The 22,547-nt window shown below is 38.2% G+C and overlaps 1 protein-coding gene across 4 annotated transcripts; it reads right to left on the reverse strand.

Annotated features, from left to right (window-relative positions):
* Positions 1-3,002: 3,002 nt before the first annotated feature.
* erbb2 (erb-b2 receptor tyrosine kinase 2) lies at positions 3,003-22,439 on the reverse strand. 4 transcript variants are annotated; one of them, XM_060863602.1, is made up of 28 exons: positions 22,116-22,439; positions 20,828-20,863; positions 15,474-15,625; positions 14,243-14,411; positions 14,021-14,161; positions 13,807-13,875; positions 13,066-13,181; positions 12,832-12,973; positions 12,588-12,716; positions 12,187-12,313; positions 11,796-11,869; positions 10,854-10,944; positions 9,830-10,032; positions 9,461-9,593; positions 9,254-9,344; positions 9,020-9,174; positions 8,711-8,755; positions 8,430-8,565; positions 7,570-7,692; positions 7,100-7,198; positions 6,709-6,894; positions 6,236-6,391; positions 6,089-6,164; positions 5,779-5,925; positions 5,444-5,541; positions 5,008-5,181; positions 4,557-4,908; positions 3,003-4,394 (listed from the first exon to the last, which is right to left on the reverse strand). In XM_060863602.1, the coding sequence occupies exons 1-28, from the start codon at positions 22,207-22,209 to the stop codon at positions 4,087-4,089; spliced, it is 3,822 nt and encodes a 1,273-aa protein (XP_060719585.1). In that variant the 5' UTR covers positions 22,210-22,439; the 3' UTR covers positions 3,003-4,086. The 4 variants fall into 4 exon arrangements, with proteins under 4 accessions (XP_060719585.1, XP_060719592.1, XP_060719600.1 ...); XM_060863609.1 differs by lacking the exon at positions 20,828-20,863; XM_060863617.1 differs by lacking the exons at positions 20,828-20,863; positions 22,116-22,439 and adding an exon at positions 17,104-17,249.
* Positions 22,440-22,547: the final 108 nt, after the last annotated feature.

Raw genomic sequence — 22,547 nt, forward strand, 5'->3', positions numbered from 1 at the left:
AGTTTTTTAATATTCTTAATAAACTTTCTTAATCTTACTTCCCTTCTTCCATCCATCTCTCCATCTATCCCTCCCTCCCTCAATTTGGTTTTCTCTCATCATTTATTTGGTTATTTTCTATCCATCTCAATTACCTTCTTCCTTTTATGTTTCCATTTCTTTCATTCACTTCCTTATTCTTAATTTTTATTCCTATATTTCCTTTTCCCTATTCATTCTCCATGCCTAATCAGCATTATTAATTAAAAGAAATGGGTTAAAAATGTTAAAGAAAAAAAAGGATACGCATTAAAAAAAAAAAAGAAAATCCACCTAGGTCTACAGGATATTTGTAATATACATATTTTTTCACCATCTGGAAACATTTGACACATCTTGAAAAGAAAAAAAAATCACAAGCGATGTTTTTTTTTTAATAACCATAAAATAAAACACACCACAGCCTGAATGTATAATCTGTAATACATTAAATACACAACCCAATACAGATGGTACAAACGCTGCTTAGAAAATTTACACACACAGGCGCAGCTGGCAGTTTTCAGATGTCAGAGTGCAACAAATCCAAAGTACAGTAAAATACACCAAATAGCATAAAAACAGATTTTAAAAAAGCTTCATAACATATAAATGTATAAAAAGATACTTTTGTTAAAATCACAATGATACATTAATTCACTTTACAGCTCCTTCAATGTGCACTATATCGATTTTTTTTTTTTCACTTTAGTGTTTCACGTCAGTTTTGCACGGTTTCCTTCTCGACCCAAACTCCACATGCCGTATAGCTTAATTATAAAACTACAAAAGACATGGTTCATCTTCTCTTCAGGATCGTCTTCTGTATGTATTATGTATTTTTAACAAGTTGCTCGAATAGCTGAATAGTCCCTGGATGTACTTTTGTGATTGTTAAATACATGGAAGAGAAATGTAAGCTAAAAGAGTGTGTTGGGTTTGTAGACGTCTGCCCGACCCCACCCTCCAAGTTTGGATCACAAGCCGTTCTTTGTTTTGTCAGGAACTTAACATGCACTACTGGCTCTTTTTCCTAACTCTACAGCTACAGCTCTTCACGCTGCCACTACAGAGTCATGCTTTTAAACATTTTTCAGTGCTTAAAAAAATTTCTCTGCTGTCCACCAAAGGAGAAAATTCTGTACAAAAAAAAAAAACAGTAAAAATTATTTTTTTAAAAAGATATTTTAGGAAAGTATATTATAACATCATGGGCAATTCTTTTTAAATAAAAAAAATCATTTAAATTTCTAACTCTTTGAGAAGCTGATTTGAATGTTTTGAACTGTTTTTTTTTTTTATGTTTGTTTTTGTAGCTATTAAATAAACTAATCACTGAACATATTTGTTTTAAATGCATACATTTTCTAAAATTTACCACAGAAACGGTTTCAATTATGGTCCGGTCATAAACCAGATACAAAGTGATACTATAACATTATAAGCATAAGGATTCATGATGTGAAAGACTGCACAGGTGCTTGAATGTAGACATAAACATAATAGACATAATCATTCAAAAGGTAAGGGCCAATATTCTGTTCTCAATATCTAAATTTTATATAAATTATATATTGTGTGTGAAATCATATCCTCCAGGATTTCATGCTTTTCTCCCCACAACTGCACAAATGCAAACTCAAGAAAACCATGCAATATTTCTTGGAGCTTGGAGGTTTTTTTTTTAAATTAATGCTGAGTTTCAGCATCAAGAGTCATCACAACACACAAATCCCTGTTCGATTCATGTGCATCAAATATGAGTATAGCTCTCATAGAAAGCCATTACATATGTCTTCATATGCAAAAAAGCACAAAAAACAGCAAAATCAAATATATTTTGTCCTTAACAATCACAGAACAAAAATCACAAAATCCTGGAGGGATTTTTTAATAATAGATGTTTGAAAGATTTTTCCCCAGGTGTAACTTTTTAGGAATTTAATTATAAGAAAAAAAATTGATTACATTTCTATTAATTTCATTTTTAATTTCAATTAATTTCTATTTGAAGGAGAAAAGCAAAAAAATGGCAAAATTGAGATTGGATATGACGAGATGTCTATTTACAACAACTAGTTGAATGCCATTCGCTGGTCATGTAAGAAATTAAAGGCATGATTAATGAGACATTAAGCAAGTGGTTTAAAACAATACCACATATTAAGATAGGTTTTTAAAATAAACTCATCAAAATCTGTTTTTGTTGGGTTTTTTTAAGCAATTCATTGAAATTTGTATTTGCTGCAAGTATGAATATTGATGATAGTGCTGAAGACTGGATTGTGATAGTGGTCAGAAATTCTATGTAAATAAAAATCAAAACACCTTAAAAACCTTCTATGGAATACAGTTTTGTGCTGAAAATTCAGTGTCAGTAAAACAGAATATTTCATTTTATACCACATACTGATCTTCTGCCTGGTGAAAAAACACATGATAAGCACCACTTGTATACATACATCATGACATGACGAGTGGTCACTTGCAGCAACAAGATCACGATCGCAAGAACACACTCGAATAACACAACTGGAGTCTAACTCATTTGTTGACCTTGTTGCTTCTCACGTACTGAACACAAATCCTTTTTTTTTTGAAAGTTGAGCAACTGCTGAACTTTTAAAAAAAATTGGTGCAAATCATGAAATCTTGATTCCACCAAGGAGAAAGTCGATGTGTGTGCAAGAGAGTGATCTACACCTGATGTCCACTTCTGTAGCTCTCAAAGAGTCTCACATTAACGTTAGGTAGAAAAGCTGGTCGATCCAGACGTAGCCTGGAAACAGTCTAATGACACGATTTGAGCTGCCTGGTTTGGAAGATCAAAGAAAAGTAGTGGGATGGGAACAGAGAGGGAAATGGAGCAAGAAAAAAACAACATGAATATCCAGATAAGAGTCTAAGTAGTGATTTCCAGATCCAGTCTCATTTGGTTCATACAGTCTTACATGCTTCATTTGCGTTGTTTTTTTTTTTTAAAAAAAAAGGCACTCCCGTTGGCTCGTACCATTTATGGTAATACCAATAATTACAGCCATCCCTGTTGGATTGTACCATGTTCAGTTTACCCATAAAAATCGTGCACGGATTCATTTTTCAATCTTCAGCGGATTCACCGTTTGAATCAAATCTTTAAACGACCAAAATTGTCCAGGCTGTACAGACACCGGATGCTACATTGGATTCTGAGTTTCCTCTAGGTTGGTCTTCAGTAGAAAGTGTCCACACATTCATCCATCTATCCATTGTTCCATGACATTCACTGCTTCAGATGTATTAGGGCTGTCAGTACACATTTCAGACAATTTCAGCACAAAATATTCTAATTTAACGATTTTTTCATTTTTCAAATGTTAAAATTCACAAGCTTACAACATTCTGACAGCAGTCAACAAGTCTGCAGGTTTTATACATTCTACTGACTGTTGTAGGAGCACTGCTCTGAATGTTGTTCTTTCGGCTGCTCCCTGTTTGGGGTCGCCGCAGTGGTCCAGCGCAGGTTTTCTGATGCAACCCTCCCATTTTATCTGGGCTTGGATAAAAAAAAGAGTTAGCTCATCAGTGGCTGGTTTATCTCCCTGCCCAAGAGTCAAACTCAGGCCACAACTTTGCTGTGTCTCAATGTCAAACTGTATAGAACTGGGCATATAGTGCAGTAACAGTGTCCTAAACAGCAATCTTTAGCTTATGAATCTCTAAATGCTGCAACCTTTTTGGGATGTCTGATTAAAAAATGTGGCACAAATTTCACATGTGGTTTATGTGATGTGATATTGTAGCATAGCTACTTGTTCTATAGCTTAATAATATTGTTCATTCCTTAATATTTAAATACTAAAGATTTAAATCACTTAAAACCAAAAGAATTTTTTAAAGCAACCTGGCAGCCCTAAAACATTGTATATAGTGCTTGACTCACTGAATCAGTTCATTCACTGGCTAGACCACTCTATGACACTCTAATTTACTGATTCTCTCATTCAAAGACTCCCTCAGTGACTCACTGATTCACTCATTCAAATGACTCACTCAGCCCCCAACTGCTTCCCCCCTTACTGCCTCTCCTCAGGTGCACTCTCTCTGGCCGCTCCAAGTTTCGGCCAATCCCAGGTACTCTGGATTTTCCGCTGTAGGCGTTACGTAGCCGTTCACCTGTCTGGGTGGTGATGTGGCTCTGGCCACTGAAGCCCCACCCGGCATTTTAGGAACAAGATCCAAGTAATATGGATTGTCAAAAGCAGGAGACATGGGCACCAGGTACTCAGGGTTCTCCACGCTGCGCCCAGCGCTGATGCCGTTGTGTGTACGCCTCTCTGTGGATTTACGTGGCAGTGTATTCGCCCGCTCTGATTGGACGTCCTGATTCACATACTCTGAGAAGATACGAAAGAAAAAAAATTTATGTGCTGTGTATTGCAAAAAAAAAAAAAAGTGTGTAACGTAGAAGCCACTGCTTCTATGCCTACATCACATAGTGAACTTAAAACTGTTGAGGACACAAATTACCAAAATGTTGGATATTTATTGTTATTTACCTGGTTGCGTGTGCGTTTTGCGTGGCAATGAGTTTGACGGGTAACTTATCGGGCCATCCACTTCCAAATCTCCATCCATGCACCCAGCGAAAGTGGGATCCTTACTGTAGCGTCCAGGACTGGACGGAGGCTCGTCCCTGCCCCCATCCAGAAACACAGAGTCTGACTGGCCACCAGCAGAGCAATGCGATTGGCTTCGGGCCAGCGAGCGGTACTGAGAGCCTCCCCAATTTCCATTGGCCGTGGCTCCGACAGGAAGTGTCGGGTATAGACTCCGCCCTAAAGTGCTGACTGACGAGTGCATGCTCCGCCCACTTGGCACACCGTCCGTCTCCAGTCCCAGGTCTGTGCTCTGATTGGATAAGATTACACAAAGCCATTTAATATGAGTGGTGTAAGAGCAGAATTTTGTAGGTTTCAGCGGAATTGTCGAGAGAGAAACACATCTGACCCTGTATGAGTGATGTCTCGTTAGTCCATTCGCCTGGTTCTCAAAGAATCCAGGTTGTGGCACTAAATACTCCTCGGCATCCAGCAGTTCCTTCACATTCCCGCCTTCTTCTTCCAGCAATGTCCGGTAAAACTTACTGTCAACCAGACTCGACAGACTCATCTGCTCATCATTCTGTACATAAAAGATTTGGCTTATGATGTACAAAGTATGATTGAAAAGATGGTGGTTGGGGTAAGATGAAAAGTTTAGTGAATTGTAGTACTATAAGCTCTATGATTAAGTACCAGATATTTCTTTGATATTTTATGACTGTGTGTGGATGAAATTGAGTATTGTAATACCTATTTTGTTTATACTCATACTGCTAAGCTAACCATCTCATGCATTTTACAGTCTTTATATTAATCGTGTATGGTGCATGTAGCGTACGCACGGGAATGACAACGTAGCGTGGAGGATCTTGTGCCATAGTGCTGAAGTTATTCACCAGCTCCTTGAATCTGGGTCGACATTCAGGATCAATCATCCAGCCTGTCAATCAGAAATCAGTTCAGATCAGAGAAATGAAAAACCCTTCTCGTGACTGGAACCTGGATAATTTCTGATTATCCAGCCAGGAAATGCTAACCAATTAATATATGGTTTGTGCACTTGTGCAAGCTGATTTATTACAATTATTACGATTAAGAATACTGACCTGCTACTGTGCTAAAAGTGTACACTAGCTTCTGCTGTATATGTATTTGCATTTATATACTTCACACTCACACTTGACCATGATCATGTAGACATCGACGGTGCAGATGAAAGGCTGAGGGAGACGCTCTCCTCGCTCCAGCAGCTCAGGGATATCCCGTGCTGGGATGAGATCATACGGCTTCATGCCAAAGGTCATCAACTCCCACACGGTCACTCCTGAATTGAAGTTATGAGAAAAAGTTTTAGTAGGGATGTAAACTATCATTTTACTCATACCATCAGCTTTTCATTTTTCAGTTTATTTTTGCTGTTTTCAGCTAGTTTTTATTCAGTATAAATGTGTGGCTAGAACTGTAAACATTAATGTCCTGATACGGACCATAACTCCACACATCGCTCTGGTGTGTGAACTTCCTGTGAAGAATCGACTCCAAAGCCATCCACTTGATGGGCACCTGCAAGACATGATGTCATGGTTAGCAAAATCACCACACACACACACACACGTACACACACGTACACACACCTTTCCACCGTCTGCATGGTACTCAGTTTCGTCTATGTCCAGGAGGCGAGCCAGGCCAAAATCTGTGATCTTCACATGGTTGGGGTTCCTCACCAGAACGTTCCGGGCTGCCAGATCTCTGTGGACCAGTCGGGCATCCTCAAGATAACTCATTCCCTGTAGACGGTAACACACACACACACACACACACACACACGCCTGATGATGTCAACTGTGACTTCTGGTTTAATTGAATACTGTTTATTTATGGCCAGTATATTATATGTATTAAGAGTCCAACACACTTGTGACTTTTACTATATATAATTGTCCATTACAACATACTGCTGTTGAATTCTGGACTCTGATTGGTTAGATGATGTTCATCAACATTATTTATTCACTGTAGACCATTTATTCCTTTATATCAGACTGTGTGTGTCTGAACTTTACATACAGTTGTGTTGGTGTGAATTACAGCACGGGAAACTCACCTTGGCAATCTGCACACACCAGTTGAGGAGGTACTGAGATCCGATGCGGTCCTTGTTCTCTCTGACGTAATCCAACAGGCAGCCGTATGGCATGAGCTGAGTGACCAGCTGCACCGTGGAGGTCAAGCAGATTCCCAACAAGCGGCACACATATGGACTGACCACACCCGCCATCACGTACGCCTCCTACACGCACACACACACACACGTGTTGGTATTACTGTTCTACTGACATTCAACCTTGTTTACATTTATCCAGTTTTACAAAAACATTTCAAATTCTATGATAATGTACTGTGTACTTGTGTTAGAGAATTGCCATCACAACAAAATCAAAGCCTTTTGTTTGGAGTTATGATTGGTATGAGGCATGTCTTGCACACTAACTAACATCCAGAATTTCCTTGTTGGCTTTAGGGGAAGTGTTCTCACGCAACACTTTAATAGCCACTGGGATCTTCATGGTTTCTTCATCAGGGGTCCAGATCCCCTTCAAGGAAAGACAGCAAAATACAACATAATTGCTTACAGAATTTCATAACATTAAATAACAAACAGCATAAAGAAATGATAGCAGTATAAAAGCATGTGTATCATAAAATAAAATGCCAGTTTTAAGCTACAATTGTAGCAGAACCACTTTAAAAGGCTTTAAAAGGCGACCATTTTGAATTTGGGACCTAAAATTGTTGCCTTAATTTGCATGTATGGGACTCAGATGTAGTGGCGTGTTATTTAATCGTGTAGCAATTCTATTCCTTTTTATTACAGTATATTAACAAAAACGCATCCTGCTTCTGATCCACTATTAGTAACCTGTAGGTTCAATAGGTAGCATTTTGATTCAGCGCTTGTGCTGACCTTGTAAACAGTGCCAAATGCTCCTGATCCAAGAACACGCAACTTCTTCAGCTCTGTTTCCTTCAGGATGCGCATCTGAGCTTGATTTGGTTGTACTCCACTTGGTGTCAGTGGCTCCACCAGCTACGGGGGGGAATCATATTATTAAAGAATTGCACAAGCTGAGATTTCCTGTAGTTGAAGGCTAGATGTTAACCGTGATGTTGGTGGAATCTGCCATGAGTCACTTTCTTACGAAACTCCCTATATGTCACACACCTATCCTACCTGTCTAACATACAACTATTCCTTATATGGACATTACTTCCTGTTCCTGTTAACTGCAATCTATCTATTTATCTTCCTTTTTTTCTTGTGAAGTGTTGTTTATTTTCCACAATCTAAATGTATTTGTGCATGACCTGCGATTTATCTGGAGAAATGCTTGAAGTATTAGATTGAAGCAAATGCCAATATTCCACAGAATTCTCTTTCCTTCTGTAGATAAAGACTTGTGTACAAAGTCTTTTCCTATTAATCTACCAACACATCCAGGGTTAAAGTTGATATTCCCTTATGTCTTTCACACTGCTGCACTGGTCGAATGAGACTTTGTACTTGTTTAGGTGCTAAATTGTTTAGCTTTGGCTTAGTCCACATTAGAGCACAATGAAACAACTGTGAATATGAGTGTCACTTAAACACAATACAAAGAAGTCAAACAAAAACAGAAAGCAGCATTGAGCTATTTTTTTTCTACACTACACCGACACCAAAACAGTGTATTTGGATTATCGACTGATATTTTTTTAACATTTGTTAGTGTGGACTAGGCATTAATCGTTAACTAGCTTATATGCAGCGTTCTTTGCTTCTCGAACCTCGTGCTCCTGTCGACGTCTCCTCAAAGTCTCCTTCTTCTTCAGCTTCTTTTGCCGGCACAGATAGAAGATGAGCAGTCCCAGAAGGATGACAAAGAGAACCACGCCACCGATTGCTGCTATCGTCGTCCCGGGTCTGTCGACCAGTCATTTTTGGATTTTAACATATATATTTTTTTAAATACTCTATTTTCTTTGACTTTTTAAACTACACATCATAACTGGTACTTTTAGATGTCTAAACTTTTTGCAGATTGTTTAATGCTGTGTCAAGAGCTTACCCGGTTTTCTGGTGAACTGGACATCCTCGGTCATCCATCGTACAGCTAACAAAAAAAACCCAAACACAAATACTGATAATAAACCAACGCAATCGATTTTGTGTGAAAAAGGGAAGGAAGGGTTGAACGGTGTACGTTCAGGTTTCTGCCAGGGTGCTCACATTGGGCTCACAGAGTCAGATTATGTTCAGATTATGCGTGTGGCGTATAAATTTCACATATTACCGGTGTGTAGTTTAAACCTGACTCCTTTGTTAAAAAACTGCAGTTTTGAGTAAAATGTGTATGTTTTGGGAGGCGTTTCCTTACGAGACGGTGCAGTTTGTGGCGCAGGGCACGCAGTGTCCGCTCTCATTGGCGTATTTCCACGTGGTGTGTTGTTCCTCCTTCACGCCGCTCGGGCAGCGCTCAACACACATATCACCATCCTGAAAGTGTACACACTCCACACAGTTGTTTGCTCCCTACAATAAAAAATAAAAACAGTTTCATTGGATAAACTAACACCTAAATAACAATGTGTGCGTTATTAAAATGTCTTACAGGGCCAATGCAGGACGCGGAGCCATTGATTAGCCGACACTCGGGGTGACAAGAAACGCATGAGGATCCGTCGATGAACTCTCTAAAGGCACTACACGCACACACAAACACATTCTCAGATGTTTTTCAGCAGTTATGAAATGTTAACTGTTATAGATTATTGGTAATATATTACTAAATTATTCAAATAAATATTAGTAAACTTACCCATGCTGGATATTGCACTGCTGCACACACTCCATACCTCGCTGAAACAACTTACACGACACACACTGACTTGGACCAGGACCCCAGCAGCTTCCATTAGCACACAGTGAGTCACACACATGACCCTCAGCCACTGAAACACAAACACACACAGTTCATTCTCAAACAGAAATGTATAATTTGGCCAAAACTTTATTTAAGAGCAGTAATTTAATTACAGTTTACACTGAATATTCTGAAGAGGAAACACCCACCGTGTGTGAAAGTGTTTGGTGTGTGAGAGTGTGGGCTTGTGTGTGTGTGTGTGTGTGTGTGTGTTTGTTTGAGAGTGTGGAGTGTGTGTCAGAGTGTGGTATTTTTGTGTGTTACCACAGGTTTTGGGGTCTCGGTTGTTGTTGCTGATGAGGTTGAGCTCCTGACTTGTGTACAGCAGAGAGGCCCAGGGAAGAGATGACGTGTAACACAGCTTTGAGTTGTTGTGGATGAGCACAAGGCCGCCGCTGACACGCCGCAAAGAACGCAGGCCAAGAGACTCAATGTCTAGAGACTGAACTCCCAAAGAAAACACACCCCTAGAAGTGAAGAAAGAAGGATAAATTTTAAAATGTTGAATTATTTCATGACTTTGCATTATTTCCAAAGATATATCAACATTTTGTCCATTTCTTTGCTTCATCCTTAGAAATAAATCCACCTGGGATTATTTAATGCCGCTGAAATTGCCTCATTTTTCTTAAGCAGAAAGAATCAGGGATAGAAAATACAGACTGTAGGAAATAGCATTTGTTTTGACTTTCAAATAAAATATAATGCATCGTAAAAACAAGAGGCAAGTAAAAAAAAAAAAAAAACTAATGTGATGCCATATGAATGAGAAGATAGCAATTTTCAAGCTTTCACCCATATTCAGCATCCTATAAAATAGCACTCGAGCCAGCACGTCTTATATTTGTATTGCTATTGAGGTCAATCTATGTTTATCTTATAGTATATGGAATACCTTACTTTCCACTACAGGAAAAAGGTATGAAACTGATACAGTGCAATACACAGGAAGCATACATAGAGAGGATTTATAACCACATATAGGTACATAATAGAACTAATTTTCTTTTCTTTTTTTTTTTTTTTTGCTGTAATCTGTCTGAATTTCCTGTTTTCTGTTTCAGCTTATTCCTTATTGATCAACAGAATTCTGTTTGTGAACTGAGGAAGTCGACTCAGACCATCAGACTAAACGCGACCTGCATGTTAAACGTAAAACCGTCACACAGCTCAATGATTAACTTTAATCTTTAACTTTAGACACATATTTTTGTCATACTATCCTTGGAAGGAAACTGAAACTGTGGTTCAGCTGAAACGCAAGTGGAAGATGATCGACAGGTCTTACTTGTAAAGAATTCGTCCTCTGATGACCTTCAAGTTTTCGAACACCCTCAGGTCACTCCGGTTCTCTGGCCATGCATCGATATACAGGTAACCTGGAGAACACATTCTCATTAGTGAGTGTCGAGTTCGTACACAAATAAGACACAAACATATTGAAATGCATTATTAACCCATGTATGTTGTTCGTATTTTGGTTTCTCAGCCAGTGTTCGTGGGTCTGATGGACCCGCTGCATTTTTGGGTTTTTAATTCAACACAATCAAAAATTTTATGTTAAAATGCTCTACAGATATTTACTTCATCCCAATTACAAGCAATATAAACAGCATGCATGGTTAATATTTGCCTTTTACCTTTATTACATCACATTTTTTAATTAAGGTGCTACTCGTTTTTTGTTGTTTTTTAATAAAATGTAATAAAAAAAAAAAAAAAAAAAAAGAAAATCAAATTTAATCAAGTTATGTGTGGGAAGCAAAGTTTTTCAAAACTATTGATGTTTATGAATATGGGTCCCACAGACCCGAACACCATACAAGGGTTAACCACTAAGAGGAGAGATCGTTTGTAATAAACTAATATACTAATACACTAAACAGAAGGCTGTAATGAACTCATACACATGCAAACAGGCACACACTCGCATAGTCATCAGAGACACTCACACAAGCAGACAGACACTTAAAGACTCGTACGGTCATAGTCTTACATACTCAAACACTCACAGACTCATTCTTCCACACAGACACATACATGCAGGTTCACACGCTCACAATCCAAAGCACTCACACGGACACTCGCACACCTGCAGACTCACAAACCGCGTATACACGCTGATTCACATGTGCACAAAAAAACTGTACGTGCTGCAACACACTAACAGACATGCAGACTCGCACTGTGCTATTGTGAAACTGTGTTATATGATGTGTATGAGAGCTACCTGTGATCTCCTCTAAAGTTCGGAACACATCAAGGTCGCTCGACCGCAGGCCTGATAAATTACTGCGTAGGTCCCTGTGGAGGAAACGCGCATACATTTTTAATTTTACATTTAAAAACACACACAGCCAGCTACAGAGTCTTTCTCTTCCAGTTCTAAGATTTCCCCGGATGATTCTTCCATGCAGATCACATTGCTAAACCTTCCTTGCAGTCATATGAGGATTCCACAGTTCTGCTCAACTGCGATTTCTTAACGAATAAAAAGTTTGGATTGTGGAAATTTATAACTGCATGGTTGTTGTCGGTCAGCGGATGGTTTGAAGAGTCAGAGACTTTATTATGCTCTGGAATGATCATCAACTGACAATTCCTAATGGCAATACACGTACCCTTGAAAAGAGTGTGAAAGGAAGGCCAGACTGCCGTAGATCTTCTTACAGCCCTGGAAGGAAGCGATGTTGGAAGAATTCACAGCCATTACCCCCTGAAGGTTCCCCATCCCTACACCATAACACACTGAGCCACAACACACATACACAAACACACACATGAAATCTCTATTTGTTAAAAATACTAATAATGATACAACAGAAAATTTCACTGTTCTACATCTCAGACAGGCAGAAAGAGAAAAGGGAAAAACGTCTGTCTTTCTGAGAGAGATATATAGACAGAGAGAGAGAGAGAGAGAGAGAGAGAGAGAGAGAGAGAGAGAGAAAGAGAGACAGAAAGACAGAGCAAGGCATACAGACAGACAGAGTCTTTATTTGTATTACACACACAGTCCTACCTTTTGGACATTCTCCTTCACACTTCTCACATTTCTGTGTCTCCTGGCCATCTGGTTGGACGATGACGACCTCCTGATTGTCTTTAGGGCAAACCATTGTGCAAGCAACATCCATAGCCAAATAGTTATCTACAGAAAAATAATGAAAGGATAAGAAATAAAGAAAAAGCTTTCCCTGTTTACTCTACAGTGTTTGTATATAAAGTGCATGACAGGTTAAAAAGAAAAGAAAAAAAAACTTTACTGGGACACTTTTTCACACAGGTAGCACCAAAGCTGAACTTCTTGTTGGGGTTTGGTTTGGACTGATATGTCACTGGGTCATAGATGGAGGGAGGAGGACAGTTTTCTTTACACGTGCCACTGTCGTTAAGGTGTCGACAAGCCTGAGGTGAATGTGAAAAAAAAAGAGAATACAAGCTTACTCCAAGTTCAGGATAAAATACCATTAAATACAACTGTGAAAAGAAACACACACCAGACAGTCTGAGTCTTTGGGGCCAGTGCAGCCTGCAGCACACTGCACATGACAACAGTCACTTGCATCGAGACCCTTACAGCGCTTACAGCCTGACGTACAACGCACGTTGGTCACTAAAACCACGCAAACATACACGGGTCAAACAGAAATGTTTTCACAGTCATTTAGAATAACATTTATTATTACACTTCTAATTATAACTTTAAAACTGAAAGCTGTTTTATAAATTAGACAATGAATTATTACTGTTAATATTCAAAATCCAAATAAAACTAATGTTAGAAATGGAAAGGAAATCTGAAAGTGGAAAAAATCTGATAGTGAAAAGAAGATAGAAATGTAAAGATAAGATCAAATTATCTTGAGGAGAAGAGTAAAGAAAAACGGATACTGTAAATAAACTGTAAAGTGCAAAATAAATGCACAATAGAAGTATACAGAATGTCTAGTAATGAAAACAAACTCCGATAGCATAAGTGCTATCGATAGCAAAGTGCTGATAGCAAAGAAATAAAAAAAAGAGAGAGAAATGTAGAAAAAAGCTAAAATGGAAAATTCAACATGGAAAAAACTGATACCATAAATAAAAAAATGTAGGGTAAAAAATTCCATAGATAATCTGACAGTGACAAGAAAAGCATTCATTGTAAAGAAAATCTGAAATATTAATGAAATCTGATCGTTTGGTAATGTCAAGCAAATACACATCAACTTTTTCAGCTTATAATAAGTGCTTACATGTTTGGCAGTCAGCTACATTGGGGCCCCAGCAGCCCCTGGCATTGCATGATCGAGGACAAGCTGCACCTGTTAAATAATGTAATGTAAACGTAATGTAAAATGTTCATTTTTTATGTAAAAATACATAAGCGAAAAGCCGTATGTAAAATAAGTCATTTCATCATCATTAATGCCTGGTAATATCATGTAAAAGGTTAAAGGTCATGCTTACAGTTAGGTGCTGCTGGCTGGAGATACTGCAGTTTTCCGTTTAGATCCTGATCAGCCATGATGTCCTTCCAGGTGATAGATTGAGGGTTTGGGAAACACAGATTGGGATTTCCCCAGATGTAAACATCACCCAGTAAAATCTCTAATGGAGAGAACAACCCAGTGTTAATTAGCAAGTTTAATACCAAAAACTTAATATAGTATTTTACTGAAAGCTCCGTACCCGTCAGACTCCTGAGCCATAGCTGACCGACTCCGGTGTTGTCCAGAACAGCGAGTGCGTAACTCGAGTTGTACAGCTGACTGCCTCTGATGATGCGCAGATTCTCCAAAGGAACCATGGTCACGGACACGTGGGCTATCAGCACATAGCCCTGAACCTCCACTATTCCCTACAGACAGAATATCACCAATGTAACTACAATCATCAATGTCAACATCACCAGCTTCAGTTTCATATTCAGCTTGTTCTTCTGTCTCGTGTTAGCCTATAGTGGTCATCTACAGAGCATTGTAACTTCCACAGAGCAAAGTGACTTCCTTTGTCAGAAGTAATCATTGTATCAGTGATACCCTGTGCTTAATGTTGTAAAGAAAAGTCAAAAAAAGCTTGGAAATGGAAAGGAAAGATGTAAATATAAAGGAAGCCAAGTAAGTGAGAATCTGATATTGCAATAAAATAAAACACCAGATATGTAAAGAGCAGCTGACATTCTAAATAAAAATATAAAATATAAAGAATATCTGAAAGACTAGAAGCGTTTAGAATGTTTAGACATGTAAAGAACAACTGATTCTATACAAAAAGGTACATTTTTAAGGCAAATTAGATGTGTAAAAACAACCTGATAGCTTAAAGGCAACCCTGAAGTGTAAAAGATTACAATTTTAAAGTAAAGCTGGAAGTGAAACACTGAATTTGCAATTTTAAAACAATCAAGACATTTAAAGAAAAGATTAAGACAGGGTAAAAGGAAAGCTAGAGGTATAAATGAAAACTGAGTAAAGAAAAGCTAGATGTAAAAAAAAACTGACAAAGAATAGCCTGAAATGTAAAGAAAAGCTGATCTTGTAAAGATAATATAGATGCTACATGTGCAAATAAAAGAAAAGCTAAAAGTGTAAAGGAGAGCTAGCACTGTAAAGGAATAAAAGAAAAATTAAATAAAAAATAAAAAGAAAAAAAAGGTAAGCTGATAAAAGGAAAGTGTATAGCAACGGGGAACGTGTCAATATAAACTGATGTTCTTTAAAAAGTAAATAAAATAGAACTCATCTGGAAGCTGAAATTTTTAAAGAAATGTTAAACAATATAATCATGAAGCTGATAGTGATAAAAGTGTAAAAAAAATGGTATTGTATAGAAAAGCTAGAAGTATAACTGAAACAAACAAACAAACAGAAATGTAAACTTGAAAATGGATGATTTCTCAATGAATGTACTTTACTATTACCTTCAGGAAGGATAGATCTGAAATCCCTTGTAGGTGCGTGATCTCCAGGTTGCCATGAACGACCTGGCAGCCGGTGTAAAGGAGCCGTAGCATCTCATAATGGTTCTCCAGACTGGAGGGAAATGCCAGCTTCATATCCGTACCCAGACATACTGCAGGATCAACACGCACACCGTTATTAAGGGTGTCGAGTGACCTGTAATCCTCGACTCAAAACAAGAACCTGTTTCCTTGACACTAGTTAATCCTAGTCCAGTGCTAACAAGGATTTATGTTCCAGACAATCAACAATGAAATTTAGACCAGGGCTCAATCCATGACCAGGGAGCAGGTCCATTATAATTAGCCCAGGATCAGGTGTCACCAATACTGTACAAAAAGTTCAAACCGAGTTCAGAGAAATTTTAATAAATACAAGATATCAAACTATATACTATGTAAATATAATATTATATGTAACAGGTTTGGACTGAGAACTACCCTCTGAGGAACTCCTGGTACTGCTCAGGGGGGTGACAATACTTTGGGCAACAAGTAACTATACATTTTAGAACTACATCATAGGTTAAGTGGAGCTGATGATCTGGACAGGTCTAAGCTCCTGGATAGAAATTTGGGGAAAAAATGTCAAAACTTTCCCAAATTCCAATCTGTCTAAAAAGGTACAACGTTTTACAGTAATAGTGAAAAACCTGTCAGACTTGCAAAGTGAATGGGATGTCTACTAAATCAAAATGATCCCGAGAACTCCAGGTAGACAAAATAATTGGTGCTGTTTACATCACAGAGTGTTCCCGGCAGGAATGTCGGCAGAGAAAAACAACATGAAGCGTCTCGTATTTGGATTCCAAAATGTTGCTGTACTGGCACTACTACTTTTTTCTCCAACATCAATTTGTCAGACATTGGTTAGATCAAGCTCAATCTCTTCCAAACACACACACAAAGGCAGTTGCAAAGGTTAAACATTAACTACTGAACACACACAGCTATCTACATACTATGTACTATCAACACCAAAACATGGACAAAGTCCCAGTCACCACAACAGGACAGTGACAGACCAAAAAGTCCCTCTGCTAATATTTAATATCCATCCCCATACAAACATTCCATCACAGGGCCACAAGTGTGTGTGTAAGGGCTGGCCAGTGGCCTTGAATAGAATCTGACCACTTCCTGTCTCCCCTCACATACTCCCCTCTTTTGTCTCAGTCAATATTCTCATTCTCTCTCTCCCTCTCTCTTCTAGTTCTGATGTGAGGTTGTGCACGTGCGTATGCCTCGGTCTAGAGCTGTCTTTCCTTCTCAAAGTCTCTTCCAAGTCTTGATCTCCTTATCTTTTTCTGTCTGTGTCTCACTTTCTGTTTCTCTGGTAAATTCTACACTACACAGATACTTCACACACACACACACACACACACACACACACACACACACACACACACACACACACACACACACACACACAGAGAGAGAGAGAACAAAAGCTATTATTACTGTCTTGGCAAAAATAGACGGAAAATTCCCTCGTCAGGACAGCTGACTACACGACGTGTAAATATCTACAGCATCTCCGATTTAAAAATAACCTTCAATACAGACTGATTCACTTTCACGGATTACTTACAGAAATGAGATTTGTTTCAAGTGACTCGCTTAATACCTCAATCCAAAATATCATCTCTGTGGTAGAAATGAGACGTGAGTGACAGGCTGCATTCAGTTCAGCTAGCATTCAATGATGAGTGCAATTCCAGCCTTGTTCAAGTTGTTCTGAGCATTTTATCAGTCATTTACCAAAACACCTGAGGTAAATGTTGATATTCCTGATAACATTCAGTGAGTCACAAGTATATCGATTTTTATTGACCTCTCTGTCTGTAGTTACTGAGTTTCTGTCTAAGTTTAATTCTATGTAGATTCTAATATATTTTAATACTGATATAAAAGGTATGAACCAAATCTATTAGCCTTAAAAAAGGTAACAATATAGTAAATCATTTTTTTAATAAAATAAAAAAGTAATGTTTTTAAAAAAAAAAGATCAGTTTATTTATATTGCACCTTTCTTACATTAACGTTTAGCGCAGCAAAGGTGAAGATAAAATATAAATAAAACACAATGTTTATTAATTATTATTATTATCATTATTCAAGAGAAAATAAAGCTTAATTAATTCAAGATTTTAAAGTTTAAAGTTAAAATGAAGGAAATAACCAGGCTCAGAAATAACCACATCCTCATTTGGGTGAACAATAAATAATGTAAATATAAATAATGTCCTTTCTACAACAGTTTGTAGTTGAGTGGAATTAAGCAACCAAGAGCTGCTGAGGCCTGCACAATTTCCAAGTTCACCACAGACCTAACACTAATTCCTTCCTGACCAAGTTTTCAGATGATAATGACATTTAATTTGCTCATATAAAACGTATTAATTAATTTATTATATACTAACAAATTAATGCAAAATTATTTTGTCATTTTAAAAAAATATGTATAAAATATATAATTTGCAGGTTTTTTTTACTCATAGGATCAACAATCAATAGAGCACTGGTATAGTATAGTATAGTATAGTATAGTATAGTATAGTATAGTATAAAATAACAAAACAAAACAATAGGAAATGTACAAAATGTGCATGATGGCTGATGGAGAGACTGAGAAAGAGAATGTAAATCAGCACTCAACGTTGAACCCAGACACACCTTCACTTGGAACCACACTACTGCTTGATGACATCATACAAGCTGATGTCACTGATGTACCTGACGATCGACCAATTAAACTGTTAACAACATTGGCGCATATACAAACCAGTGCCTTTAAAAAACAAATCCGTCAACCGCTTGATCAGAAACATGATTGATTATATTTTGCATCGAACACCCTTTTCCAGAACAAATATTGTGATATCAGTTATTAGAACATGTTTTTATTGGATATTCTGCTTTGCACATTTAAGCACTAAGTTTGAGGAAAAAGAAAAACCTCGAAGCAGCATCATATTGTGTACACTCTCTCTCTTTCACACACAATCCTTGAACAAACGAGTATTGCTCAACAAACAGGAAGAACAGGATCTGGACCGGCTGTGGTGTGTGAGCGCACAGGTGATGAGTGCACGTACACACACACACACACACACACACACACACACACACACACACACACACACACACACACACACACACACACACACACACACACACACAAAGCTTGGTGAACCATGAATACAGAAGCAATGCACAAATTCCTGAAGTATGACACATTCATACGAGACGGAAACGTCCAAATGCTCCCACACACTCAATGCTGATTCCTGCTCAGAATATTTTATTCCTCTTTCTCCACAGCAATACATCAAAAACACATAGGACACAAGCCATCCCTTACAAGGTGAAGAAAAAAAATCCAAAAAAAAAAGATGACCCAAGACACTCTGGTGTCTTAAATTAGCTGATTCAGATTCAGAGATTTTGGACCAATAATTTGCTTTAACTAATAGTTAGCTAAGCTTTAGATTCTAACCGAGCGTAGTCATTACATGTTATTAGTCATCAATGAATTCATTGGGTCTACTGAACAATTCATTCATTAATTCATTTTCTACCGCTTATCCGAACTACCTCGGGTCACGGGGAGCCTGTGCCTATCTCAAGCGTCATCGGGCATCAAGGCAGGATACACCCTGGACGAAGTGCCAACCCATCGCAGGGCACACACACACTCTCATTCACTCACGCAATCACACACTACGGACAATTTTCCAGAGATGCCAATCAACCTACCATGCATGTCTTTGGACCGGGGAGGAAACCGGAGTACCCGGAGGAAACCCCCGAGGCACGGGGAGAACATGCAAACTCCACACACCTACTGAACAATAACATAAAATAATCTTGATGCAATGTCATGGCTTTGAGCAAATCATTTGGTTTCAAATAAGGTGGAAAGCAAACCTGAAGTGTTTGTAAAGTTGTTGCTTATTTTATCATCACCTATGCAATAAGATTTTGATTTTGATTTGATTGAAGATGACATCAAAGACTGGCAGACAAAATCTTACACAATGACCTAATACAGGAAAGTATTACAGCAGTGGTAAGCTGAAAGATCAGCACAGGCTTATATACTATTTAACATATTCACTTCAATGGCATCCAATAATTAAAAAAAAGGAATAAAATTTAATTGTTGGTCTATTATTACTTTTGCTACATTACCAACAAAGCCATTCACTAACTTCTGGACTACATTCTACAGTGTGATTTAGCCAGTGCTTCATCTCCAATAAAAGAGCAATGCAGCAGCACTTTAATCCTTTCACACTAATACTGCTGTCAACACGAGTCATTTTTGTCCACTTGAAGATCTGTAAATAGCCAAGCCGTCTCTGTTCTCTTCTGGGACTCTGAGTCCAGATTTGCTATCTCTATGCTGGATTTCTCACTAATATGACATTGAGCATCATTGCAAAATGCTGAGTGAGAAACCCAGTTTCTTTTCTTCACTTACTGAGTGCCAATGTAACAATAACAACGTCCTCAAGTTAACATATAACCACAAAATTCTTACAAGAATAATGAAAATACAGCACCAACCAACATACTGGTTTGTAGGGCGGAGGGGGAGGAAGATATAAACTGAAAGTTCATTACCTACAACCCGACTGGCTACAGTGCATTTGAGGTAGGAACAGCAGTCTAGTTGGTTACAGTGGAACTGGAGGATGGGAACTGTAGTCTGACTGGTTACGGTGCAACTGGAGGATGGGAACTGTAGTCCGACTGGTTACGGCGGAACTGGAGGATAGGAGCTGTAATCTGATTGGTGCTAGTTCTATTCCAAGTTGAAATTAGAAGCTCTTGTCTGATTTTTACATTGTAACTATGGATGAGTGTTGGGGTCCGATTGGCCACAGTATAAATGTGGAAGAGAACTGTGCTCCAGTTGGTGACAGCAATGTTGGGGCAGAAACTGGGATATTACCAGTGTAGTGTGGCTAACAAAAGCAAAGCTAATAAAATGCTGACCCATAAAATACTGACTTCTAAAACAATGTTTGTGTAACAAAATTTAAATAACATCTGCTTTTTTAAATGAATCTGCTTCATGCATTTCATACACAGTTAGAACAATCCACTGTGAGGCCTCAGCTTATTCCCACCTATTCTTTTACAATCAATAACACACTCACCTGTGTGCAACATTCCAAGATTGTTCCGTGAGTAATCAGAACCCTGACATGTTGTGACCTTTGAAACTACCAGGAAAGAGTCTGTATTTGTGTGTGGGTGTATGTGTGAGTGTGTATTTTAGAGAGATATACTTGAGTTTTATTTGCCTTTTTGTGTCGCCTGAAACAGTCTGGTTGACCTTCCTGAAAACAAAACAAAAATTAATCTATTCTTCATGATGCATTTTTATCATGGCCTGAGATTCTGTTAGCTAAACAAGAAATTTGTGCAATTTAGAAAAACAGTGGAGAATGTCGTGTGTATTCACGGTCGGGTTATGCAGCTGGTTGAATCTAACAATGAAGCTTCCACTCTGATTACTTCCCTTTTTGCAATATAGCACTTGATCCAGCATATTATTATTACATTATTAATTATTCAAATGATTAATTATTATTAATAAAGCATAATGAAATTTATAAAACCAGATCATCATGTAACAGCAATGTTTTCATTGTTGACTTATGTTTTATTTTTAATTATCAATTCAATATGGTGTTAAAAAAAGAAAAATTATAAATAAACAAACAAACAAACAAACAAACAAACATGTCCCCAGTCAAATTTCAAAAGTCTATAATTATAAAGTCTGAGGTGTGAATAGCAATGAACTGTGCAATTTCTTGATTTTTTTTTTGTACGCATGTGGTTGTAATTATTCCTTATTTTCTCACTAATTTAGTCAGCCTTAACGCTTAAGCCATTGTTGTTTGTGTTTTCATCACATTCTACATATTCTCCAGGTTATCCAGGTGCATCCGGATAAGCAAGGAATACAGATTTTTTTTTCTGATATTCCTTCACCGCAGCCCTGTAAAGTCCACAATTTATGCGCTATGCATCACATTACTTCTGCAGCATTATATATAATGTGTTTATGAACAATTGAAATAAAAAAAGCACGATCATGCACTTATTTTTCTTAAGCATATCAGCGTTTGTTTACCTCCAAGTGTAGTGTTTATGGTGCATATAATTGCAGTCTGTCTTGTTGTTGTCAGTTAAAAGTTGTGTGTGTGTGTGGACACTACATGACATGACCTAAAATATCATATTTCAAAGCCACTGATTGTGATTGCAGTGTGCCATCCTGTGAGAGATGATTATTACATCACCTTGATGTCTGAAAAGCTTGTTCACGTTCATTATATTATTTTATATCCTGACTACACAGTTATGGTAAATGTGATGTATCGCAATACCGACTAAGGGAGAGAGAGCGATATATCGGTGCAGCCCATTGCAACTATGTAGCGCTTTGTATACACTTCTGACGTGTAGAAAAAAACATAAAACGCATCTCATGTGCGTGAGACTTTAGTTTAGTGCGTTTTTCCACCCAAAACTAGTCAGCATTGAGGGTTTGGGGGTGAGAAATCTTACACAGAGACCCACCTTCTCTGGTCGCGACTCCAGTCATTCCCAGAAGCCACAGCAGCAGGACGAACTGAAAACTTCTCGCCGCCTCCATCGGGTTTCCGTCCACCATTCAGTCCATATTCAGCGCTTGTGTCTTTTGTTGCGTTGTTAAATCCGATCAATGATCCTCGGGCTGCTTTACTTTAGACTTGAATGACTCCTAAAAAAGCTTCCGAGGCATAAATAAGTCGCATCGGCTTTGTTTTGTTTTCTTTCACCCTTTTCAATCTCGACAACTTCCTGCCGAGTTGTGAGCGCGCCCGAGAGACGACCGAGAGAGAGAGAGAGAGAGAGAGACTTGTCAGTTTCGGCCGCGGTGACGCGCGTTCCTCGTCAAGGCGCGCGCTCGTGGGCACCGTGAAAGCGGCGCGCATCCGTGCTCTCCACAGTGACTTTACTAGTCCCTGT

The sequence above is a fragment of the Tachysurus vachellii genome, chromosome 2 (genome assembly GCF_030014155.1).
Source record: "Tachysurus vachellii isolate PV-2020 chromosome 2, HZAU_Pvac_v1, whole genome shotgun sequence".
Lineage (NCBI taxonomy): Eukaryota > Metazoa > Chordata > Actinopteri > Siluriformes > Bagridae > Tachysurus > Tachysurus vachellii.

Excerpts from the sequence above, each read along its gene's own strand:
- erbb2 (XM_060863602.1), bottom strand. The coding sequence starts at position 22,209 with ATGGTGGACGGAAACCCGATGGAGGCGGCGAGAAGTTTTCAGTTCGTC. Across the intron at positions 15,626-20,827 it reads GTTTCAGGCGACACAAAAAG|TATGTCTGGGTACGGATATG; the intron begins GCAAATAAAACT and ends TTGATCCTGCAG. Across the intron at positions 10,033-10,853 it reads AGAGGACGAATTCTTTACAA|GGGTGTGTTTTCTTTGGGAG; the intron begins GTAAGACCTGTC and ends CTTCACTTCTAG.